Source organism: Dermacentor andersoni, chromosome 4, assembly GCF_023375885.2.
Source record: "Dermacentor andersoni chromosome 4, qqDerAnde1_hic_scaffold, whole genome shotgun sequence".
In the NCBI taxonomy this organism is placed as follows: Eukaryota; Metazoa; Arthropoda; class Arachnida; order Ixodida; family Ixodidae; genus Dermacentor; species Dermacentor andersoni.
The window spans coordinates 61,967,293-61,994,158 of record NC_092817.1 but is presented as its reverse complement, the minus strand read 5'-3'; the positions used below and the strand labels follow the sequence as shown (position 1 = coordinate 61,994,158).

The 26,866-nt window shown below is 45.2% G+C and overlaps 1 protein-coding gene across 1 annotated transcript in view; it reads right to left on the bottom strand.

Moving 5' to 3' along the window:
* The window catches only part of LOC126536700 (phospholipid-transporting ATPase ABCA3-like), a 60,424-nt gene extending 33,773 nt beyond the window's left edge, over positions 1 to 26,651 (bottom strand). The window contains exons 1-13 of the mRNA XM_055074150.2: positions 26,345 to 26,651; positions 24,673 to 25,014; positions 23,464 to 23,555; positions 18,526 to 18,675; positions 16,788 to 17,163; positions 14,160 to 14,360; positions 10,603 to 10,781; positions 10,004 to 10,132; positions 8,500 to 8,617; positions 7,662 to 7,810; positions 7,101 to 7,250; positions 2,783 to 2,993; positions 2,299 to 2,551 (exon numbers count right to left, since the gene is read on the bottom strand). Of these exons, the coding sequence (XP_054930125.1) occupies positions 2,299 to 2,551; positions 2,783 to 2,993; positions 7,101 to 7,250; positions 7,662 to 7,810; positions 8,500 to 8,617; positions 10,004 to 10,132; positions 10,603 to 10,781; positions 14,160 to 14,360; positions 16,788 to 17,163; positions 18,526 to 18,675; positions 23,464 to 23,555; positions 24,673 to 25,014; positions 26,345 to 26,651 (2,657 nt within the window). The remainder of the gene's footprint in view (positions 1 to 2,298; positions 2,552 to 2,782; positions 2,994 to 7,100; positions 7,251 to 7,661; positions 7,811 to 8,499; positions 8,618 to 10,003; positions 10,133 to 10,602; positions 10,782 to 14,159; positions 14,361 to 16,787; positions 17,164 to 18,525; positions 18,676 to 23,463; positions 23,556 to 24,672; positions 25,015 to 26,344) is intronic.
* Positions 26,652 to 26,866: the final 215 nt, after the last annotated feature.

Below are 26,866 nucleotides of genomic sequence, written 5' to 3'. Positions count from 1 at the left end.
ACTGTGCTACACTGTGCTGTACTATGAGGTAGGCGATATCATAGAACACATTTGTATCATTGAATGCGCGTTCGGTCCTGCACATTATTCGAAAAGAAGTGCGTTTTACTGTGATTAACTACAAGATTACATAAACCGAACAAATTCGCCCATAGCGTTCATGCGTCACAATACGCATAAAATCGTGAAAACTTCTTGTATTTCTCTCTTTTTTTCATTTTTTTTTCAGACATTCTTATACCTCCTATAGACCAAAACTTCCCAGTAACAACGATTATGAAAGCTTTTTCATGTGAAGATGAGTTCGTTAATATTTTGGAGACAGAAAACTAGTGGTTATATATTCGTCGACCAATGCTGAGCGTTGGACAAGTTCGCGGTGCATAATCGATATTTCCCAGCGTAATGGACAAGGACGACAGATCAGCGCTCTGTGTCCTTTACTATAGTCCTAGTCTAATGCGCTAGAAAACATTAACTATAACTTTGTCGTCGGGTAATACTAGGGAGGGAGGGAGGGAGGGCATATGTATAGAAAGCTTCGCGCTTAATTGCTTTTTTGTAGTCCATGAACACCCCAACATTTACTCTTGCGAGAACTTTTCTAATCTTTAGTCCAACTTTGTTAAAACCTATTCTAGGAATGCAAATTTTTATGTGTGTGTGCTGACATTACAAAATGCGCTATCAAGAATATTTACCAAACTCGATGCCACGCTCATATTTGTAGAAGTACTGGGTGTCCGAAATGTAACTGCGCCGTGGGAATAAGGGTCTTAAAATCTGAAGTTTTACTTACGGCAGTGCTGTGATCACTACAGAGGATGCCGCAAATTGCGACTATCGGCTTGGAGACATGTCTGCGCACGACGCCGCATATAGTTAAACACTCGTTAGAGGGTCCCTAGAAGTATATGTGCAATGTGCTGAGTAATGGTTACCTAGCTCCTGTAGTGTGCCAGGATTGTTCTCGTATGCTCGTCCTTTGAGTGTACCCTGCAGACGTTATCACACAACCTACAGGTCTTGCTCTATCATATCGCACGTGAAACCGCGATATTATTCACAATTATGTTTATTTTTTCACTGCACAGCTACTTTTCGCAGGCCCAGAGTAATGTGAGCATTCACAGAAATTATCTTTCACGAGGTGTAAATGAGAAGGCTTCCTTTTCGGAAAGGCGCTCTCCGTGACACCCTCAGAAACAATGCGACTTGTACACCCCATTCATGGCGGCTTCGTTTAGCGATGTGGACGCTTATGTGAAGATTGTCTAGATGTAAGAGGTTAATATCTTGTGACAAATGGGTCTTGAAGATTCTAGACTATCGTTTTCCGGTGCTCCTGAAAGACACAGTGTAGCTCAGCCATATAAGTGTATCGTATTCACACGACGAGAACGTTAACGCAGTGCTTCAGTTTTAAGTCTTATTTCCGAGTCCCCAAAAGAAGAGAAGTTGTTCAAGGTTGACAAGGATCCTTGCCTACAGATCAAACACGGATATTTCCGCAGAGGTATAATTTTTGGACGATGTAACGCTATCCTTCTTCGACATCCCATTCAAACCGCAGCACATTAACGGATGCACTCAGTTACAACTGTTATGGCAACGGCCGATGTTGGGGTCATTCTGGAACAGCTATGTGTAATCAGGTTCGTATAACGTAACAATTCTATTCCAGCTATTTCTTTCTTGCTTTTGCAGTGGTGTCTTCATTGATTTGAGAGGCACTCCGCCTACATTTATCGGCAGGACTGGCCGGTCGCTAGTGGTGGGTGAGAAAAAAAGAAATCGATTTGAGTGATGATAATTAATTTTTATACCTGTCTCATTCTCTGACGTAGAAAAACGAGGGAACATTTTTGGAGAGCCAAGACAAATTTTTGTGAAGAGGCGGTATTAGGGAAGTTACTTTACTCGTGGTCTTGACTATGTGCACTACGAAAGGCAGTAATAGTTGTATCGCACGGATACCTTTATGATTTATGGGATTTGGTGGCGCAAGCGCCAATGTTGGCCAAAGAGCGCCAACATTAGAAACCTCAGAAACCAACGGATACCCTGGGAAGACTATAAAAACCGCCGTGATCTAGAACAACCCGGTGCTTTATATGTCGCCGAAGTCGTAAAGGTCCATGCAAGAGCGACGGTAGTGATGCAAAAGCATATGGGAGCAAGCACCTGTAAAAAACCAGTTCGGTTGAAATGTTAACAGCCTTATGAAAACAGTCGCCCCAAACATTGAACGACCCTCGTATAGAATGCGCAGCGGAGTGCAAACGGCGATCCACTTACTTCAGATAGGCGTCCGTCATGGTCGCGACGGTCACACCGACGCCCGTGATTCCCAACCTCTTGGCGCCGTACTCTAACTGCCAGAACATATTCTCGAATCCGTCGCAGTTAAACGTGTGCAGAGAAATTGTGACGTCACCGCTGCGCTCGTTCTCCACTGTTGCGAGAGGCGCCGTCTGACGCACGAGCTGCAAGACGCTGGCAATCTGGAAGCCCTGCTGAGCCTTGCCGATGCTGAGCTTGTAGCCCACATCTGCGATGCACAGAACAAAAAACCGCTTCAGTAAGAACTCGCTGCTCTTAAGCTCAAAATCATTTGCTCTTAAGCTAACCATTTGGCACGTTTTTCACATTAAGTATGCTTTCATTTTGTCCTGTGAGTAGTGCTTTTCCTTTCAGTAACGCTGTCTTAAACAGTTCTTGGCAAAATAAGAAAGAAAGAGTGCTTCAACGTATAGTTCTCATCGTGTAGGTATGAACCCACCACAGGCAATCTTCAGGAAGTTGGTTGAACCGCTGCAGATGACCTTTCCGCTGTGCATTATGATTATCCTGTCTCCGAGAACATCAGCCTCTTCCATGTCATGCGTCGAGATGAGCACAGTCCGGCTGCCCCGGAAGCCTCCTATGAGTTTCCAGAAGTGTCGCCTCGACTCCGGGTCCATGGCTGCTGTGGGCTCGTCGAGAATTAGCAACTGGGCAGATGGGTCATTGCACAGCTAAGTTCAGTGACTTTAAAGCATTTTGTTCATCTAGTCTATAGCACCTTAACACTAATGGCAGCCTGCAGGGCTGTGTGCGCTCACACAAGTTCACCACAAGTAACCCTATTAAAAAAATCCGTATGTCTTACATCCCTTTTATGCAATAACAATATAGATAGTATTCGTTTAATACATGCGATTCCTCATGATCACATCGGTTTATGGGATAGCAGCCGATCTGCCATGGTTTCTCGGTGGATATGGCGTTGCTGTGCTGATCTCGAGGCCACGTGTACGAGCGCGGCTGCGGAGCCGGCGTTTTTATGGGGTCTGAATGCAAAAAATACGTGTGCATTGTGCATCGGGTGCATTTCGAAGAATCCCAGGTGATCAGAATGAGCCCGGAGTCCTCCACTAAGGCGTGCCCCGTAATCATATCGTGGTTTGGTATGTAAAATCCCGGATTTTTTTTTTTGTTATGCATGTGTGGGGTAGCACGCATTCTAATACACCATTGGTGACTCATTTTGTTCTTGTTCTTGGTGATCTTTGGTCGTATTTGATTCTAGCGGGACAAAACTCCGCTCATAAGCGCAATAGCTATTCACATAATTAGATGGAGAATCTGACATTGTTCAAGAGGAAAGCATTGACTTTGCTACGGCTGTGCACATATTTGCATATTTTGCACATATTTGCACATATTTGCATATATTTGCGACGCCTGTGCACTAAGTGCACACACCACTTCGAAAACAAGAACCTAAACAGTGACTAAACTCATCATATGGTTTTGTGCCCTAAAAAATTCCAGTAATCCATAGATGTTGTCTGGGAAATTCGAAAGGTGTATGGAATCATTTGTCATCTCCATCTGACGCATTCAGTTCAGCTAAAATGCTTCTGCACTCGAACGGTGCGACAGTGACTGAAGTAAAACTGTGAGGCTTGAGAAAGTTGAACCCTTGGAAGGCCTGTGCTTATCTGAGGTCTACAGTACCATGTCATTCTGATTATGTGTTCTGATGCACATATCGGTTGTTGCGATATTAAGAGCAGTCGCAATGTTCTTTGTGGAATGAAACAAGCAAGTGCAAAGGGCGTATAGCGCAAGCTCCATTCTGCTTGGTACTAAATATTTTAAAACTCCGCTATTTACCGTCGTGACATTCCTCAAAAGTTCTCGCTCAATACATCTCAACACGTCCCAAAAAAATAGAAGTTGAGTAGAACTTGTTGCTGGGCGAGTTGGTTGGGATCTAACGAATACATTGTTGCGCCAAAAAAGGAAAATAAAGACTTGCGAGGGAGAGTAGGAAACGACAGATTGAGCGCTGAGTCTGTCGTTTCGTACTTTCCCTTCCAAGTCTTTATTTTCCTATTTTGGTGCAACAATGTATTCATTAAATAAAAGTTGTTTAGAATTTGTTAACGTATTACCAGTCATCATCTAAGCTTCATATCTAAGTTTCCTTTGTTTGCTATCTTTACAGCAAGCTTGCCTCTATCTGACATAAGTTTCCTAATGCTATAATTAACTTTTTTTTGCGACTTCAATTACCCTGACACGGAATGGACCGACCTAACGTCACGCTCAAGCACCACTCGCGATTTCATGCAATTGACCCTTGACTCCTGACTTACTCAACATGTTGACGAAGCCACACGTCAAGCGAACAATTAAGATCATATTTTCACATCTGCGCCCGATAACGTAACCTCTTTACAGTATAGCACGGGGTTTAGTGACCACTTGCCTCCGTTTGTTGTATTCGAGATACCTGCCTGTTCGCGTAACGTTGCACAAAAACATATTCTCAACTATAACAAAGAAACTTCGATGCTATTAACAAGGGCCTTGAAATCTTTTGCAAATCCTTCCATCGTTCTCCTCTCGCTCAGTCACAGAAAAATACTCTGAGTTGGTTCAGGCGCACATACTACGTATCTCGTTTAGAACGAATTTATCCAAACCGTGGTTCCACGGATAGCTACGCGCAATGAAAAATAACCAGAAAGGGTTCTTTAGGACGGCAAAGCTTAAGGGAACGCCCCAGTCTTGGATGAAACACCGTGCTGTGGAAAACGAGTACTCTCGCGCGCTTCGTACCGCCAAACACAAATTTATGTCATGTGACCTTCAATCGCTTATTGAAGATAACACTAGAAAGTTTTCGAAATCAATTTCTCCCACCAACACTGCCGATGACATCATTTCATTGGCAGATGATGACGGGACAAGCGATAAACCGGTGGATTACGTTGCTCCGTTCGATAATTACTTTACGAGTGCTTTCACAAAGCTAGACCATTCGAGCATGCCATGTACGGAAGAAGTCGATTACAGGTACATGGATCCCATTGTCATAACTCCTGCCAGAATTGCAGCACTGATAAACAACCTCAAAGTATCAACACGCGCAGGAATTTATGATATTAATACTAAATTGCTTCAATGCACATTCACAGTATCTAGTATCAGTATAGCCCCCTCTTTCAATAATTAATATCAAGGAATGAAATATCCCAAGAATGCAAAATCGGTAAAGTCATGCTAACATTCAAATCAGGCAAGAAATCTAATGTTAGTGATCATCGTGCTATACCTTTCAATAACGAGTGTCCCATGTAAATTACTTGAACATGCCATTACTTCCCACATCGCTCAGCCCTTAGAAGGTAATAATGTTTTTACGCGAACCATTACGGTTTTAGAAAAGGTTTCTCATGTGTAACACTCAACTCGTAGAATTTACCAATGATTTACTCATGCACATTGAAAATATCTTAGAAATCGAGTGCATAATAATCGGCTTTTCTAAAGATTTCGATCGCGTTCCGCATTGTCGTCTAATATCTAAACTTTCATATCTTGATTTAGATTCCTTAACTTTATCCGGAGTGAAAAATTTTTTTTCCTTCCGTAAACAATACACCGTTACTGATTCCTTCTCATCTCCTCTGTGGGATGTTTCCTCCGGCGTCCCCCAGAGTAGTGTTTGGGGTCCCTTGTTATTTTTTTATTTTTTACATTGATGATCTACCAGCGCGTATCTCCTATAACATGCGACTTTTCGGAAGCGATTGCGTAATCTACCGTAGACTCTCTTTTTCAGCTGATCATCTTGCTCTCCAACAGGACCTGGATCTCGTCAGTAATTGGTGCTCACGCTGGCAAATGTCTCTTAATGCCCATAAATGTAAACTAATGACCTTCAACCGCAAGAAATCCGCTTCAGCATCTAACCAAATTCTTAATAACTGCCATGTAGCACGCACAGCGTCTTAAAAGTACCTTGGACTGTATCTTTCACCCAAACTTTCTTGGACAACTTGAATAGATAAAATCACAGCACAGGCATCACATACTGTCTAATGTCTTAAATAATATAATAGGCTTATATGCTCTAATATGCTTATTTCATAAAATAACAAACACTCCCGCATCAAACCGCCCTCCCTCTCTCCCAACCGTTACGAACGTCTCGCCGATTAAAGAACAACCGGTACTTCAAACTTATCTTTGGGCACACAAATACTTTCAACTGATCAGCGTTACCATTAGCAATTGAAGTATGGAATAGTATCCGTCATAATGCTGTCGACATTCATTACCCTGCTAAGTTTCGTCATGAAGTAACCACCATTTTTTCCGTAACTAGTTGCTTTCATTGATAATTTTCTCTCAATAACGTACACGCTCCTCGCTAACTTCTGTAGCTGGCAATGTTAAGAGGTATATATACCCTTACGTTACTTTTGTAAAATTTGACGGTGGTAAATAATGTACCCTTACATTGTGTATGTCACCATCCAGTCCGATAGTGTGTATCGCGTTCCGCTAACTATTATGCAGCATCACTTCGCTTTATGTACCTTAGTATACGTCTTATATACCCGTCATGGCTTTCCATTCTTTGTAATGCTTCGACTTATGAAGATATATATTGTATAATCGCCCCCCTCACACAATACTCCTGCTGGAGCCTGTGACGCCTTTTGTATAAATAAATGACCAAACGAATAAAGATACCAGGGAATTTCATATTAAACAACTGATCGCCTCATTGATGAGAAACTGTTGAACGCATCAGTTACCGTTGGTGACGATACGAGTGCGACTGCAACGCTCAGCTTCCGTCTTTGGCCGCCGGACAGTTCTGCGGGGTATTGCGATGCCTTTTCCGTCAGTCGCAATGTTTTGAGAAGCCTCTGTGTTCGCTTGGCCGGGTCATCCACACCTCTTAGCTGCGTCGCGCACGAAAATACATATGAGATGTTCATTTAACGATGTGTAAGTCAGTGGCATTTTTCCTAGAAAAAATTGTTCAAATGATGCGATGCCATCGTTTGAGTCAGCTTTTCAGCAGTTACAACAACATGACGGCGCCTGTGGAGAGGCGCTGCATCAAATTACTTTATTACTTATAGTTCCAATTAAACTTTCGTGTGTCTCGACCTCCAGAACTCGTACCTATGAGGGAGCCTTCTAGGCGTTATACAGACATAACACGGATGTCGACGTACAGGTAGTATAGATACAGGACGCTACACAAGAGTGGCTATACTATAAGGCTTTAGAAGAACCGCTCTGTTCTTTGCTAAAGCAAGGGCAAAGAACGTTACGTGCAGTGATACGCACACTTTACTAGCACTCACCGTCGCATAGTACTCTAAGTGCTCTTCGACGGTCAGGTCGTCGAAGAAGATATCTTTCTGAGGACAAAAGCCCACTTCACGTCGCGCTGCCTCGCTGTTGATGTCCCAGCCAGCCACCATGGCTGAACCTCCACTCGGCTGGATCAGTCCTGCAACGAAAATTAAATGAAAACAAACAAGAAGTAACAGGATTCTGAGTTCACTTCGCGAAGAACAAACAGCGATAGGTGAGCATGTTGTTGATTGTAATGATGATGACGATGATTGCTAATGAACGTTTTTATAGAACGGGACGGCCATAAACAGCCAATTAGCCCGCGTGAGCAATTGACATCTTAGCATATTGTGCACTAGCATTCTGGCTGTCTTTCCTATATTTTATAAAATTAGTTATGCATGTGGCAATCCCACCCGCATCTATTCTCCCTCTAGCACGGTAGGAACTTGGGCAAACCAGCCTTTCATGGTAAACTTCCGAAAGCGCTTCAGGAAAAGGACAGAGCCGAAGCAACAGGAACAACAAGCATGACGCTACGACTCACTGGCGTTTATTGAAAGGTTAACAGAAAGTATACCGGAAAAAATAAAGATATTGAGCAGGCAACCGATAAGCTCGTTAACGTGCACACGTGTCTTAACCACTTTGACGACAACACTGAAAGTGACAGGTACACTAAATTGTGTTGCTAGAGGCGTCAGAACGCTACTAGATGGGCAAGAGAGTTTTGCCTGTGTGTAAAATTGAAATTTTACAAGTATTAACCACGCTAAGCGAATTACGCAGTCTCCTGATGTGTCCCTTGCGGATGAGAGAAACTGACATGTGTTAGCGGAGTACCTGTCAGTATGCTCATGAGTGTCGTCTTTCCGGCTCCGTTGTGCCCAAGCAAGACAGTCACGTAGGACTTGTGAACCGTCATGTTGACTCCGTCTAAGGCCGCGAAGCCACCGAAATGCTGCAGATGATGCAGGACCAGGAAGTGAGCAGGACTTGAACGCAAACTTTGTATGGGTTCTGTATCGTCATATGAGATCATTGAATACATGGCATATGTGTCATAAGAGTTCTTTATAGGGATAAGAATGCACTCGTCGCCTAGAAGGGGCAGCTCGTTACGAATGTACGAAGTGGCAGAGGAGGTTCGCCATACTATGCTCAATAAAGATGTTGTGAAAAGAGCGTCTCACAGCTCTCGTTATGAAGAAATTAGAATAGAGTAAATTTACTGCTTCAGCTGTAACGTACCGTGATATTAAGGATAGACGTTCAATATGATAGCAATTTGTGGTGTTTGATGTCACCACTCTCGTGTATTCGCCCATGAAATTATGATCGTAATACTGGCGCCTTTAGTGTAATTACTTCAGATCCGGGGCCTCTAGCAAAAAATGAAATCATTTATGTGCTTTCATGAAATCAAGTTGTGTTAAATATTTTCCCCTCTGGAAGCCTCAGGGGGAAAGAAGTTCGTTTTAAGCGAAAGACGAAGCAGTGATAGCGACATCAAGGTATTAGAATATCACACGAAGTAAAGCTCTGAGTTTCGTGTGTAGAGCAAATTAACTTGCTAACTAAACACGTCTGGCATCAGTCGCCAAACAACACATGAACAGGGTTCACTCCATAAACGCCAATACTTGTGGCCACAACAATGGCGCGATCAAGAGCGCCGGCAGCGCGGAGTACGCGCCTTCTTGTCGCAAACCGAAAGTTCTTTTCTGCCACTTTTTTTTTTTGGCAGTTTCACTCTGCCCCGCTTTCAAAGTTCCGCAAATCATGTGACCTCCTGCATTGGGCTCACAGGATGGCAGCGCGTGTAAACGCAGCCTATCCTTAACTCATCGACATCGCTGTCGTGCTAACATGCTCACTCTCGTGCCCGAAGCAGATCACGTGATCTTCAACACTCTGTGCCCGAGCGGCGATGCGCTGCCGCATCGGCAACAGCATGAACGACATTGGCCCAAGCACGCCTCGAGTGTCCCTGTGATTGCTGTCACGGGGAGGTTTGGAACTGCTTGTTCTTCCCTGTTCTACGGGGCAGTGAAAGATGAAGTACCTTCATACTTAATCCCGCTGCTGCAGCCTATCCATGTAACTTCAATGAGCTAATCTGAGTCGTGAGTGGCAGATGTGAAGGTCAATTCGCCGTCGTGGCGAAGTTGTATACAGCGGAATCTGTCGTTCTTCCATGCGGTCAAAGTTTCAGAGAAAGGCATGTAAAAGATTGTAAAGACTGCATGTGCGTCGCCGACCGGTCTCGTTTTACTAAAAGAGGAATCGCGTAGCTATAACAGTGGCTTATACAATCACCAAAGGTAATCACGCGTTTAGGCCGCACCTTGACCAGGTTCTTGCACTCCACGACAGCCGGTGTTGCCGGCGGCGCTTCGAAATGTTCAGCGGGAAGTGGCTCTTGCCCCTGCGACTCCACGTGCATCTTGACTTGACGTGGGCACCAGTAACTTGGCTGAGCAGCGAAATCCGCGAATAAACATGATGATATAATCAAATGCAGAACATATTTCTGTGGGGTTAATATAGACTGATCATTTAATTGACTGGTTAACGGTGCCACCAAAGCACAGCACATGAGAAAAGGATCTGCCACATTACAAGAGAAATTCGGTGAAGCCACTAAAAGTTTAACGTGCTGCAGTAGCGTATACGAGCAGCGGATAGGAGAGTTTCCTGTTGAATATAGTAGGCACTAAACCTATTCGTTATAAATATTCAATTATAGTCACTATATGAAAATGGTGCTCAGTGACCGACTACTGACTGAATATTTATTTGTCGCTCTTCGATGCGTGTGTAATACGTGTTGGACGGGTAACATACTGAGCATGTTTCTCCTCAACATTATTTCTCAATACGGCGCCTCTTAACTTTCATTTTTACTGCTTAATTAACCTGGACAGGCTTAAGAAATATACGGACCAGCAGGGGGAAGAACGGGCTCTGGGGCGTTGCGTTGGCCCAAGGTAGCACGTGCGACAGGTACCAGAGGAAGATGGCCGCCGCCAGGACCATGATTCCCATCACAGCCCACACCTCCAGTATGGTGACGCTGTCGCAGCCTAGCGCGAAATCGTCGACCCTGCTCCAGCCAGCGTCCACTGCACGCAACGTCGGTACATGGGCCGCGCTTGTCTAAGAGCATAGGTCGGTATTGTTATTTGACCATATGCGAGCTTTAGAAGAACGAAGGCCAAGTGGGTTCGAATGGTGTCATGACTAGAGATGGGAACTTTAGGCAAAACTACTTTTTCCTTACGTCGTTATCCCGCATAGTGACTATATAAGCCATCGCCTTCTGTATTTTTTCGGTGCCAATGCAATCGCTCGCTACCGAATGGAAGCGGTTGGTGCGCCTTAGTTTACTGAGTTGCCGCGATGCGACGCTACACAGATGGTACGACTACTTGCGCCACGCGTGTGTCTGAGCGCGCGCCGCTGCCGTTCCCGTTAGAGAGCCTCGATGTCCTCCTCACCCGCCTCTCTGTACAGGATGAGCAGGGCGTTGGGCTCGCAAATAGCGGATACACACGAGCGCCGGCAATGCGTCCCTACTGCGCCCATCAAAGGCGTCTACTACGGCATCCGCCATTCACGTGCCCAACACCGTAGTGGACGCAGCGGTTGTCTCGACTCTGTACGGAGCGGCGGGTGAGAAGGACATCGAGGCACCCTAGTTCCGGTGGAGAAGCGCTATACGATCCGTCCCTGCGTCTGTCAGGTTATGACGCGTCTATCAGTCTTTATCCGACTTCCGTTGTGAGGCGCCACCCAGGTGGTGCTCTCCACCACGACCGTAAAGCAGGCGCGAGTGCTAGCCGACGGGAGAAAGTAGCAAGTACAATAGAACAAAGTGGCGAACGGTCGGATCGGCCGCATCTGACTGACATCGAAAAAAATAGAGGAGGTGCTGTATAAGCGCTATCTATCGGGCTAGAAAAATTTAGGGGGACTTATATTGTACCTACGAATGCTATTTCGATCTTGGCGCCTATATTGAATGTTAATAACCTAAACATTCTTTTTTCGCGCGCTTTTACTTGGCCTCCTCTTGTTGATAATGCTGACACCCACAGAAAAGTTTGGCTGGAGGTTGCGGATTATTAAACGAACACTTTGCCAGTATAAACATGCTCATGAGCAACCTTGGCAAGTGAGTACCACAGCAAAGGGGAATAATACCGGAGTATGGTGCATGCAGCCAAATCAACGCCAATCTCACAATGACCACAATAGACGTTAAATATACCTGCCTTCATAAATACGGTGTGGCGCTACGTTGCTCGAATGCTAATTACATTACCGTCAACAGGCATCGTTAGATGAGTTCAGCCGAGCTGTTAATAAAGGTTTTGCAGAAGACTTGGGTATCGATGTGGCAGGGGCTCAAGCTGCTATACGCGACAATACACTTGAAGGTGACCTAAAGAAGTTGTGCGCTCACTCCACGTTTTTTAGCCGACATCGTCAGGAAAGTTGAACGCTCAGGCAAATCTCTGACCCGGAAAGTGGGGCTCATTTTGAAAGTTCGAGAAAGGCTCGCCACAATCCGCCTGTTACCTGTTTTTTGAGAGTTAGTTCGAAGCTTCAAGCCATCTCGGACGATAATCCCGAGCTTTTGCTGGTGAAAAGACTGTCGAAAGTACCGACCGGTGAACATTCTGCAATTCAAGAGGGCGTTGGACCATTGAACGTTCGGAAAGAGAAGTATGTGCCGCTATCTTCAACGGATGCTCCGTGTGTTCCTTCCCTGCATACAAACTAAGAGACTCAGCAAAAAAAAAAAAAAGACACTACATGGACCTCGAAATTTTTATTGCGATAGCGATTATTTGGACACTCCAAGCGCATTTCTGCCGTCGGAGACGGCATGAGATTTTGTATCAAGTCCAAAGGCGATAAAATCGTCACCGCGAGCCGTATAAAACCGTCGCCACGCGCTGTGTTTCTGCGACTCAGTTCGCGATGATGCGAGAGGCGGCGTGAAAGTCAATGCTCGCTTCTGCTGCCGCGCTTCCTCCCTCCAGCGTTTTGACAGCGAGTTTCTGCGGTCATAAAGTTAGATGTGTTCGTGTTTGCTTGTGCTCGCGTGACACCATGCTTGGTAATTTTGTTAGTATGCCTATGTTGACAAGTTCATACGGCCGATAAAGCTCTCATCCTTACTTCGTATGGCTGTCCACTAATTTGCTATCGCAATCGCCTTCCGGGCGACACTGCGACTTATCTTTTATGGCGCATCTGTCGCTGCTTTTGCAACTTTTCCTGTGGTGTCTAGTCACACTTGCTTTCAGACAGTGTGTAACCTACATAACTTGCTTCATTCCATTTTATCGAAAAAATAAAATGAATATCATAAAACTGAGATTTAGTAGGCCGTGGTCTTTAGATAATCCTAAGTTGTTATTAATTGCACGTATACATGGCCTAAAGGACTGTTCTTGTCTCCTATATGTGTCTTAAGCATTAAGCTTGATCACAGAATGAGGTAGTAACATGCAGTGCAAAGCAAGTAAGCTGCAACATAGACAGGAAGAATTAGGAGATCGGAGGGGCTCGATTTTTTAGTCAGACATAATCATACCAAGTGACAGAATATGAAGCCACAGAAGATAATCGTTAGGTTAAATAAAATCTAGAAATAATCAGGCAAAGAAAAATGAAAGGTGACAAAAATATAACTAACCGCAGGGGTGGACCGAACCTACAATCCCCTGCATTACGTGTGCAATGCTTTAACAATTAAGCTCTACTGCAGCGCCATCTGTCCGGCACTTTCTCAGGTATTTGTGTACAAGATTCGGCCTGAGAGTGTAAGCCAGCGCCAAGTCGCGCGACGGACGTGAAATGCCCTTTAGCGACCTTCGACTATAGAGACTGTGGGGATGCGCGACTCTCACGCGTCCCCTGATATGTTGTTTTCCCGCACGGCTCGCGTGGCCTGGCGCCCGCGGCGGTCAGAGTGGTTGAGGCGCAGTACGAGAGATGGCGCGAGTGTTGCGCTGCTAACGCCGCCGACAGGCGGGGTTACTTGGGCGCCGGAAGACGAGGCGCTTCTCTCTTTGGTTCGGAACAGCAAGCAGTGCGGACGTGCCGTGCCGCGCGTGTACCGATCCATGCTTCTGCGAGACCGTCTCGCGTGGCCGCCTTCGAACGCACCACCGTTCGCGTGACCGTACGCGCGAACGACCAGGCGTTGGGATCTAGCATGGGGCGAACATATTCGCTCGCTATCCGGTCGCGGTGAGTCGGACTTCTAGATTTGTCGCGCGCCCATCGGCATGTTTTGTGGATAGCAACTCGGCGACTAGCAGGCATTGATCTATGAAAGGTGCAATAAATGCCCTTGTGATTGTTTGCACTAATGTGTTGTCGTTCCTTTGTCCCAAGAGTACGGGAGGAGAACCCCACAAGACCGCTTGGTACTGGAAGCACATTCGCTTCTCTAAATCGACGTACCAGCGTTGGTTTCGACTCACGTTCGAAATCGGCAAAGATGCAAATAATCTTCATCACGGTAGCCATGGCAAAGTTCGGGTAGACGCACTTTCGGAGCTTGCTAAACCTGTCTTCCATCAGGTACTCGCTCAACGGTGTGCCGGACAGGAAGCTGAAGTTGTCGGCGTCACAGATGGGCAGAATAAAGTACACTCCGAATCCCACGAGCATCGCCCATCGTCCTGCAAAATATATGGACATAATTTAGGGGAACGCCCAACTACGCATTTCATACGGGGACGCTGTTGATCGGCAGCCCGTAGTGGACGCCAGTATGACAGATCTGAGCACAGCGCTGCCTAAGACTTCCAGTTTTTGTTGACATGCCCGCGAAGCTGTCCTGACACTCAAGTAAATAAACAGATTTCTTCATGATACCGGTATAGTTCGGCCTTAGCACGTTTTCGGCATGCTTAGGCTACAATGGCATTTGCCATATATGCTGATTGTACATGGCGAAAATTTGTTTTAGTTTACGGATGCAACTCTCTTTCTCTCCTCTTTGTAAGGTCTCACACGTTATATTTCATTTATTGGCCAAGTAAGCTCGTTAGCTGAGCAGTAATGGCTGGCCCTAAACGGTGAATACGACGAGCCGACCACAGTGCTGGCGATGCAGCGTGTGAGCAACCCTCTGAGATCTTTGTGTTTTCATTGTGAACTCAGAGTTAACAAAATACTGGGTTCTTCATAGGGACATTCTGGACTGTAAGAGTACGACTTCAGGTGCTTCTGCGTTAGATCGCTCAATCAAAAGAGGTGAACATATGCATAAAACGTTCAGGAGAAAACAAAATATGCTTTAAGTTCAGCATCACAGAAAAAGCAATCGGGCGGCGTCCCTGTGCGCTTACGCATTTTTTTTTCCAGTGTCTACAACTTTCTTCAAAGCTCATGTCATTTCTTTCTGATGCGGGTAAATGAATATTTTAAAATGTCAAAAAATTCTACATATCTCTATATTACACCATCAAATTTACGCGCGCTGATAGCTGAGGGTTCAGAGCATTATGTTTGAGAACAACTTACAGAATTACTTATAGAATTATGTAACAACAAGGCCCAAATGAACTTATGTTTGCGAGTAAATTGTAGCAAGATAAGGAAGTCCCTCGTGGTTAAAACTAATTCGCAGCTTCTCGTTCCCCAAATTTTGCAGACATGTGTTTAGTCAGAGCCTCAAGCAAACAGAGATATCAAACACATTGAAAAGTGGCGTATTTCGGCCCGGCTGCGGAAGTAATGATCAGTCATCAGATCGTCTTCATACTCGATAATTCTTTTATTTTACGACCTTGATTGTCGATACTTAGATCATTTCTCGAGTACTGCTTTCGCGGTGCTATGGGGCTCGAAGTTTCGAGTTGATTTTTGTACACTGCGCTTACACAAAAGCTAGTTGAATCGATAAGTTGAAGGCAATTTAGTGTTACTCGTTTGGTGAGGGTTCTACGCATGTTGCTTAGGATATTTAAATTGAGACAGTGATTGGCAGTTTCTCTGTTCAAGGAAAACGTTCCTTGCACGTCGTTAAATTTTCATCCTTACCAACGTGAAACGGGCTCTGGAAGTAAGACGTTAAATTGTAGAACATGTGGTTGTAAGCTGTTGGTGCTCTCCTACAGTTGCGTTCTCGTTTCTCTCGCCAGTGTTGAGAATAACCCCCGTTATTTTTCATTGACTGTCGAGATAAAGTAACGAATGTCATTATAGTTTACTGTTACCTATATCCGTTCTCACACCAAGCCATGACGAGCTGTTATATGAATCACCGCTTAACCAGCAATTTTCGTTCGTACAGTTGTTTTAATTGTTATAATTGTTTTAATTGTTTAATTGTTTTAATGCAATTTAAGTTCATCCAGTGGTTACGGAATGAAACGCGTCCATTTAGGGCTAACCAATACGCGTATCTTCCATCCTTCCATCTCCAGTTGGTATTGCATCGGCATAGCTGCCGATGTTATGCTTAGATTCGAGTGGACGCCACCTTTCGAGACCAAATGTGTATTCACGTCGCGTTGCACTCACGAGTAACGGCGCTTATTCGACTTTCTATTCAAAATTACCCTCTCGCATGTGTCTTTACAGGGCCTGTTATAGCATCTCCATCGACGCGGACGCAAAAGTTTCTTACTTGGCAATAACGTTCGTTCCCACTTGGAGTTTTGGCCAGGCTCATGCGAGCGAAATCGACATCTGCTTTACGAATGTGACTGAATTCTGTGACTATTAGGAGAGAGCATCCATTGCCATATAAATGGGAGAACAAGCGCGATTTCTGCATTATCTTAGGTTCCGTACTGGCGTAGATTCACATGACGTACATCTTTTCGAGTATGGCAGCTTCACCCCTCACCATAAGCACCGTAAACTGTCGTCATAAACGTAAAAACTCATAGACAAGTGCAGTTCTACAGTCATCGCCCGACGTATCAACGGAGTTTCGATCGGCTAGAGGAGTCCCTGTGTGCCGCGTGAGCGGTTTCCTATATATATATATATATATATATATATATATATATATATATATATATATATATATATATTGCGTGTGTAGATCAAGTGGTAGAGAAACAATGACGGGCTTCTGAGCAATACATACGTACCGAAGGGAACCAAGCAGGCGACGAGCATTGCGAGCGTGGTGTGCGACACGTGGAAAACCAGGAAGTTTGCCAGAAGCAGCGCCACGTCCACGTGCTGGACGTAAGGCACGTCCAGGAAGTCCAGGCTGACGGCTTGGTACTGCGCCTCTTTGTTCTTGGCCTTTTCGGACCCGTCGTCCTCGTCCTCCACCTGCAAGGCGAGCCAGGAGTATCTCGCCTCCTTCGTGGCCAAACCTGGTGGCGGCCGAAAGTCTGCGACGCTGAAGTAGATGACGAGCAAGGTGCAGGCGCCTTCCGCCAAGGCCACGACGAGAGCAGAGAAGAAATGGCCCACCCAGAACTGCGCTGTCGTCAGGCCCATGAGTCCTTGGTGCTCCTGTTGTCAGGGACGCGTTGATAGAAAAAGAGCGAAGTTTCAATGTATTCTGGGCGCTGTAGTTCTTTAATTTTCGTTAGTCCTTTGCCTGTAACACTAAAGGAACACGTTACAGTGGTACGAAACCCTATGCACATGCCCAGCGTCTCCGCGAAATCAAAATGAAAGCGATCGATATCAATGCTCCAGCACATCGTCATCGTGTGGTGTGCTATAGTGCATAAAATTGCCATAAAATGCCATCGAGAGTTGGGTTTTTAGAGCGTCCCACACTGCCACCACACCAAATTTAATGCTGTGTCACCATCCGCTACGTTTAAAGCAAAGCGTTTTCCAGGCTTGGCGGCCTGTCTCTAGGCTTAGCAGCATCAAAACAAACTTATTAATAACGACAAAATTTCCCTTATATTTTTGTCTCAGCTTGAAGACTTACTAAGCGATGGCCTATTTCAGCATTTCCTTACGACGCAGAGCAAGTAGCGTGAACCTTTTCGAAATCGAAGCCGGTGGCAGCGCTACTCTGGGCGCTGCCATGTTGTTAGTAAAGGCCTATAGGGCGTCCCACCTGACGTTAGCCAAGCTGTTCAACGAAATTTTTTTAAATACGGTGGAAGAAAAGTTTTTAAGATCTAGGGTGTTCAGTTGGCTGAATGCTGTTGACGGAACTCCGTAGGTCTTATAAGTGTATCCTGCAATGTGCTTTTCAAATAAATATTGTTTTCGTTGAATAGCTTGGTTAATGTTAGCTGGGACACACGGTATAAACGATATAATGCTGTGGTATTCCGCGGTAATTTACCGCATGAGCAGTGAGTCTAACGTACTACGTATTACTGTAAGGGATTGCACGTCAAGCAAAGAGAAAAATTTCTACATTTAAAGGGCCCTTCACCAAGCCACATATCAAATTCTGGTTATACGCCCCCGTCCAGCTTCCGCAAGACAAATTCCTTCCCTGCGTTCTCCCATACCGGAGCTGGAGGATCGCGTGACGCATACGTCACGGGCCCGCCCTTTTTTTTTCTTGTTAAGAAATCGCCAGTAACGACACTGTTTACGCTCTAAAATCTAGTTAGTTACTTTTTAATCAATGTGCGTGTTATAGATGTGTTCGAATATATAAACTGATGGAGCTGAAACGAAGAAGCTCAACCCTCCCCCCTCCAATAAGAAACCGAGACGTTAGACAAGTGCTATTACGTACTTATTTCCAGTCTTTAGCTATGATCTGGTCACAGAGCAAATGTTCGGGAGGGACGCTGAAGCTTAAGTTGTTCGAACCATTCTTTGAGGTGCAAGGCATGTCGCTTGTGAATTACGCAGCACGCCAGGACTACTTTCAGATACAATCAGTATCATTACCTTGAGGCCTGACTCTATCTCGTTGGTTATCTCGCTGATTCTCCACACCAGTGGCAGGCAGAATGCGAGAGACAATGCAAAGAAGAATCCGTTCCGATAGCGTGGTACGTCCAGGAAGGGCGGTTTCATAGGCATTGAACGGTAGGTGATCTAAATAAAAGGGGGAGAAGCACTGCTTAGCTCCTTACTGCATGGTGCGTCATATATATGATACACAGAGCAACTTCTTCTGGCATAATAGAATCGAAAAGAAATTAACTCGTACATATTGATCGGGAATTTATGTCCTCTCGAGCAATGAAATAGATAGCGACTGTAGCTGTGAAGATAATTGGTGCGCTATGTCTTCTTCAAGAAATGTATGGCGCAGCTCGCCACAGAGTGTGGAAAAAGTTCGTAAATAATCATTTTCTTTCCCAATTGACACAGCTCAAATCAACGCACACGAATACCAGTGCGTTTTTTTTTACTATTTATTAGTGTACGGCAATGTGTTTATTAATAAAACCATTAGGGTGGTGTCGTGAGGCAAGCATTTATCGCTTTACTACATATGATAGCGCATGCAGTTATGGGTTGTTTTTTGGAGGAGAGCAGACATGTGTTTCCTCGCAGAAAAAGGAAAACAAAAAGCTAATTTAGGGCAAAATATAATGTTCGTTTGGGCTATACTACTTCCTTGCACCATTGTTTCGGATGAATAGATCAGAAACTGAAATATCGTGGCGCCTGCTGTGTTCCAAGAGCTAACAACAATAGCAGCTACACATTATACCCGGCGAAAAAAAAAAGGAAAGTTTCCTTTCATCCTTCGTCAACCTCTTAACGACTATGCAAAGCAATAATTGAAGGCTCAAACATTAAAGCTATAAAATAGTCAGTCAAAGATGACATCATCAAATTTTAAATAAACGTGCACCAGCTAGGGCCTCGTCATCCTCGACATGCTAATTTTAAACGGTTAGTAGAGTTACGTCACGTGCAGTTGTTGTCGGTAGCGGCTGGTTGTAAAGGGAGAGACTTCAAAGATAATGAGGCCTGTCGCCTGATGTCTGTAAGCGTGGTTCCTAAGATGAGGGGACAAGAGAGGGAGAGTGGGAAGGCGGGGAGAAAACAAAAGGAAAAAAAAGAGAAATAAAGAAAAAAAGACACCAAGAGGGAAAAAAAGAACAAGATAAGAAAAAGAAGGGCATGGGAGGGTGTTAGGGAAGCGACATGTTAGGGAATATTCAGAGGTGTCGTTGGAGGCATGTTCTTGTGGCTTTAGAGCCGGTCAGGCGGTCAGTGCACGAGTAACAAAAAAGGCCCAAAAGACATCAGTTAAAACAATGACTTTAGTAGCGTAGCAGCAATGCGTAGGGTAATTTTGAAGGAGTTAGGACGGCGACAAGGAGTCTGGGGTACAATGCATGGGGTAACTGGAAGGCAACGGCATGGTCTTTCAAGGGGCGTTAGCCCCAGTACCTCAACGTAGGTGTCATTACGGCGGTATACAGAAATGGCGATACCTTGTGTGGCTGAGGCGCCGAAAAAGGTAGCCTGGAGTCTGAGACTTTGGAAGGTGTTGGTAAGGGTGTTTAAAAAAACTATAACAAAAAAAAACAGACAAAAAAGGGGGAGAACCGAAACCGGAATAACAAATAGAAGGGTGAGATGAGCAGAAGCGGGCGGGGGCAGGTGTAGATGGGAAAAGGGGTCGTACAGTTGATATAAACGTAAAAGCATGAAAGCGTATAATAAATTGAGTAGTAGGCAGGAAAAGATTGGAAATGGAGGAATAGGCGAGGTCAAGATTTAAGGTTAGCTGGTGGCGCAATATGTTTTGTGCCTAGGTTGATGATATGAGATTTCAGATTAAAGTTACCGCCTTTAAAGTTTCTAAGTTGCCATGTGCCAAAATAAATCCCGTCGGGCGTAGGCATTTGAACTTGTGTATGAGGTATGATTTCATATATTTCCTCTCGCGAGGGGAACGGAAATTTGTTTGCAGTACATAGAGCCTTGCTTTGCCGAATATATCACCGTGTTCATTGAAGTGGCTGGCTACTGCTTTAGGTAAATCGTGTTTTGTATCTGCGCGGTGACCTTTGAGTTTTTGTATGAATTTGTTTTCCAGTCTAACCTATGTACTGTTTGCCACAAGCTGCACATTTAGACAGTAGATTTTAAATGGAATTTATCAAGCATTCTGAATGGTTGCGAAACTTTTCGCACGTTTTTTTTTTCAATTTATATGTCATTCTGCATGGACATAAAATTTATGTGTAACTTCATGGAATATAATATCCGAGTACGCGTATAATGCGCCACAACATTGACTCATACAATTGAAAGCAAGAGTTTCTTTAGAAAAATGACGTTTGTTTAGCTGTATATAGAATAAAGAAAAGCTGATCTAATTTATCCTTCCTAAGATAACGATTTATGCAGTAGAGAGTCAAGGTAACATCATTCTAACACCTTATATGTCCCCGGAGGCTGCGGAATATTTTTGGAACCATTTAGCGTAACTCTATAGACAAATAGCTACCATGCGGCACGGATGCCTCACTGAGGGCCCACGCGCGCATTACTGGGTGGATCAGGTGCGTATCAGCAGCGCAGGTTTATCACTCGTCAACCTTTGCTGGACACCATAAGTTATCATAATAATTATTTGGGTCAAGCGGGGAATCAGACCTGATGAAACGTCTTTGACAATACTTTCCGGAATATCTCAAAGAAGTGTATCATTTCACGGGAGTGCAGCTTTAGCATATCATAAGATCCCGTTCCCCTTTCCCATCCTTCCCACGCATTACCTTCCATGATGGGTTGTCGTGCTCATATATAACTTATAAAAAATTAATCCAATACCTAAGCTTTCAATACAACTTAGCCATTCATACTGAAGTCACTAAACGGGAATATAGGCATACCAATATTTTTTTTCAGCGATCTTTCTCATCTTGATTCGACAGACTACTGAGCGGGCGCTCGTATGAAGCATAGGGTCGGACCTTGCCTGCGCCACTGCAATATGCTTCCTTGAAGTATACTAATTGCAGTTCTGAAATACAGCAGAGTTTTGCGCTACTAGCTACTGATGGGAAACATGCAAATGCAAGGCACTATTCCTATCTATGGGCCTCTTGAAGAGAACATCAACGTCTTTGCATAACTGATGGTGCAACAATAGGCAAATATTCATCATGCTCTAGAACCTTCATCCATTGCCCCTGGTGCCATCGCACTCTTCTGGACTGTTCAGAAAAGAAATTCGCTGTTCCGGCCGAAAGGCGAAGCACCGATTGCGATAGCAAATTAGTAGATAGCTGTACGAAGTAAGGATAGCAGTTTTATCGGCCGTACAAACTTCTAAATTAGCTTACTAACTGAATTAATTATGATAGAATGTGTAAGCGTGACTCCAAGAGGACATAGAATGAAACAGACACACAGATACAGCACCGACTTTATGTGTCTGCTTCTTTCTACGTGCTTCTTCAGTCGCGCTTACACATTCTATCTTGCATTCAAATCAATTAGCCCGTCAACGTCTTTTAACTGAATTAACCAGCATGGTGTCACGCGCACACAGATAAACATAAACACATCTCGCTCGATGAGCGCGAAAACTCGCTGTCAAAAGTCTGGAGTGAGGTATCGTGGCAGCAGGAGCGATCAAATTGACCTTCATGCATCTCTCGCTTCAACGCGAACGAAACGTTGAACGCACAGCGCATACAAAGCTACCGGCACTACGCGCACTCTGCAAACATCGCAGATCGCTTTGAAGATAAGGCCCATGCAGGCGTGCACTTTGGCCACGTCGCAGATCGCTTTCAAGACACACGAGCGCCGGCAACGCGTCTCTGCGGCATCTGCCAAAGGCGTCTACTACGGCGTCCGCGATTCGCGTCGCCAACGCCGTAGTAGATGCCGCAGTTGTCTCCACTCTGCACGGAGCGGCGGGCGAGGAGGACATCGAGGCACCCTAGCAGCCACCCGAGAAGAACGCTCCTCCTTTCTCGCCTGACTCCCCTGCCTCGCTACAGGAGAGGGCACGAATCCTGGCCGCGTTCCTCGCTCCCGCACGCATCGAACCGCGTTAGCCGGCTCCCCCTCACACGCTCTCACTCATACGGAACCTAGCGGCGATGCCGACGGCAGAAATGCTCGTGGAGTGACCATATAGTTTCTATCGCAATAAAAATACGTTTATGTTTGTGAATCGCTGTTAGTTCAGCTCGTTGGCAAGACGACATCGTAGGGTAAACGGCAGAAGCACGATACAATGAATATGGGAAATGGGCAACATTGATGCTGCGTTGTTAATTCATAGTCCTTAATCCGCGTTCGCGCTGTTTATCTAATTATAGCATTTATGTTGCTATAGCTGAGATGTGCGGTGGCTCCCAGCGGTAGCATACAAAATAATTATTCTGAGAAAATGTGTCAGGAGTACAAAAATATGCCCGCTCTCGTAAAAGATGAATTCAGATATCCCATATTCTATGGAATCGAGTGGACTGTTTTCTATTTTGATAGACTTGTACTTGTTGCCATATAAACTATAAAGTATACGTGCCGTCTGGAAACATAAGGCACTACTGCCAAGTCAAATTACAGTGAACACATTACACACAGTAGATTTCCAACAAGTTGTAAGCCCAGTTCACATACATTAGTCAACAGAAAATGCAATGGCACATAGGCTATGTACGGGCAGTTCCTACACTTTGTAATAAAACAAGTCCTGTTAATAATTGTCAAGAAGGGGGCCGTTTCAGTTTTCGGGAAGGACACTAGTGCTCTCCCAGCTTCAACCAGGGCGCCATTTTGAAATACCTAACACATGTCTTTCTCTTCTTTCTCTTTTTTTTTTATATAAGACTAACTAGAAAGCGAACGCAAGTGTCGCTGGCACACGCAAGGCTAACATATTTTCCCATTCACCATTGCTTCCGCTTCGTCAGCAGTCCTTTTGGTTCCCCTTTGCAGGGTCACGTGTACATCGTCAATCATGGTCTGCGCTGCCAAGAATAGATCTGCAGGACAGATAAAAAACAACACTCAGCGTAAAGGCACGAGCGAAGTGTGTAACAGGGATGTTTTTACGTTATGCAAGTGTGTAGTTATGATGTGCAGGGCGAACAACTTCACAGTTCTTAATGTGTATTGTATGTGAATGCGGTCCTTACATGCCACAAAAGACCTTGCACCAGATGGCCGTTCAAAAATTTGTTAAGTAGGAATGCTTGTTTCTGTTCTAGGAAAGCCTTCGTTACCAGCTCCCTGGGAAAAAAATTCGCACAAGTATTGCGGGACATTTATCGTGTTTCGGGGAGATCTCCCCGTCGCCTGCTGCTTGCGACCAGCGTTCTGCTGTTATCGAAGTAGAACGTTCGCTTCACATGCAAAATCTTTTATATTATTTTTGGACTTCTTTTATGCATGTTTGCTAGTGATTGACCAATCTCCACATATCAACACAGATATCATTTCCTAATGTCAGAGTTAGTTCCTAGCTGTTGACCTGGCCCTGGCTTTCTTGCAATGCAGTTTGCTGAGCTGCGGCACAAGTCGGTTCTTCTTGTTCACTTGTATAGAGTTGGCAAAATTTAATAGGTTCAATGACGTGGCTCTTGCGAGGGAACCGCGCGGAGCAAAAAAAAAAAAGAAGCCAAATGCTCAGGTTTGCAATAAGTCGTAATTTAAAGTAACCGGTGCCGCCATAAGCATATACATATGTGTGACGTTAGAACGGGCAAAGCGAATTAGTAAAAGGTAGGCAGAATAATGCTGGTGACTATGTCCCCCTCCCACAAAAAAATGGTTCTCTAAGCGTTTGCTTCCGTGGGGAAAGTTTGGTCCTACGAATAGTGACCTAAACTGAATATTAAACAACCAAGAATAAATTACTAAAATGCATAAAGCACTTGCAAAAGCTTTTGCAATCCATTTGTCTTCATCTTCAGAAAATAGTTAGAAGTACGTAGTATCCTGATGCGGCTTTGCGTACCGAAAAACTCGAACTCCTTTGCACGCCTTTTGCATTGATTTGTATCCTCTTTGCGCTTTTCGTACGACTGGTGATAGCGTCCCAAAACTTATGGTCTTCTCTTTCTGAAGCTCCCTAATTGATTTTTCTCTAAGAGCACTCACCCGCGAATCGGCGACGGCTGTCGTTGACGGCCGCGCCATCTGCAGTGTGGGAAGCCAAGTAAGCTACCACGTCGAGCGGAGATGTCTCTGGTGGCAGCTCCTCGGGCGGCATGTAGTAGACGAGGCTGTACGAGAGGTTTCCGTCTTCCCTCTCCTGTTCCGTGTCCCAGAACTGTACGCACATAACTTCGTAACCCGGTGCTCGACCAGCTCTGTCGCCACTCAAGCCACTCAAATGTCGGTTGACTAGGGCATCCAAGCACGACTCGGGAACGTCGTCCGCGTTATCAACTTTTTGCGGCTTGGGAGGCCATCCATTTCCACTCTTGAAGCGGAGCTGGCCTGTGAGCGACGAGCGACCGACGCCACTGACGGCCGATAGTCGGTGAATATTATACCCGCTGCCTCGTCCATGTGTACTCGCTTGGCGTCAGCGGCAGGGAGAGAGAGTGGGAGGGAAATTAATTTGCGCTCACTTTGCGATTTAAAATCTGGGGCTGTAAACGCAACTTTATTTCAAATACCATCGTCAGGGGCTTCGGATTCAGGGGATGGTGATCGCAGCGAAAGCGAGCACACACGCTCGTCCATTGCAAAAAAGTCAATTTCCCCTCCCCCCCCCCTCTACTGCCCCCACGCCCTGAAGGTCGACCTCCCACCTGTCTAATATAATAAGTGAGACATTAGTTTCATGATAAATTAAAATGTATGTGTTGGCGAAATTAGCCCCGCATCCTGCCCCCTCCCTTTCCCCGCCTACTCAATATACACTTCCGGAGCCCCTGACTATCGTCGCATCGTCGCAAATAAACACTATTGTTTGTCCGCAAGAGACTACGATGTTGACTGCCATAGGAGGCATTTGCGCTTTGACCAATCCGTTCAGCGACTCCTGATAAGCCTATAGCAGAGAGCGAGAGTCACGGAAGTCTTTTCACCAACAAATTAGCAACAACACCGACAACAAACGTGAACTGTTCATGTGTTCAGACGTCCACCCGCAAGTAATGTGGGGCCATATTCGTCTGTCATTTTTACTGCCCTCGCCTCTCTGAATCCATGTCTGTTATGGTCCCTGAATTCATAAGCACGTCAGCAAACATATACAGGAACGCCTGCCCGCCTGCGTTTGCCTGCCTGTGTGCCAGGGTGCGGCCGTCTATACGCGATGCCTGCGCGCATCTGCAACCTGGCTATTATTATCTGCCAGCAACCACGTGCCCTATATTTGCCTTTGACACAATCGCATCCGGTTTAAAATTCATGATTGAATAATTTCATGACGAGCAAATGAATGTGTCCACATCAAAGGCTTGACGCTTGAGATTTGGTCTATACGGCGTTTCTCGAAACTTCCTCTCTGTGGCTGTACATTACAGGATTATTTTTACCTCAAAAAGCTCGGCTATAGGAACCGCCGTCTACTACTATTCAGCTTCTTCGTCCCTGAGTATTTCAATTTATCACGCTGGTGGTGGTTATCGCCAGTTGTTCGTGTTCTTAGATAAGGAGCATACGTATGCAACGGTAAATATTCAGTGGTAAGTATACAAACAAAAATACAAAAAGAAAAGTAAACACTGTCAATCTTACTGGCCTTTTGCCTCACTGTTTCTTCATTTAATTTTTTTATGGCATGCTTGGCCATGATCCACGACGTGCAAGCACTCACCTCCGATAACGCCGTCAACAATTTTTTTGGTGTAGTTGGTAGCGGGTCCATACACGACCTTCCAGCGGCGGCTCGCTAACGCACTACCGTATTCACCGAAGAACGGGTCCTCGTTAGCCGTGGGCACGTCCTGGCGCTTGTTAAGCTTCTTCACCGTGCTGGGGTCAACGTGGTCGTATTTGAGTACGACCGCGAAGCTGATGATCACGAAGCCCAGCTCGGCGGCGAAGAAGAACGCGCGACGCCTCACAGTCTGGACGTATAGGCGGCGCCACACCACGGCCAGAGCGTTGTGCGCGAAGTGCATGACCTACAGTGCCAAATCAGGTATGAAAGTTTTTAGTTTCGCTGGCGAAGAGGGAGAAAGAATGAGAAGAGGGAGACTGAGCGACAGGTGGCGGCAGAAGTTGCTTCATTTTCGAAATGAATTGCCGTGAACGTATAGGAAAACAGCGATCAGCCTTACGCGTAAAACTACTGTCGCTGACTCCTTGGTGGTCGCTTAGAAAAGCACCGGGTGCG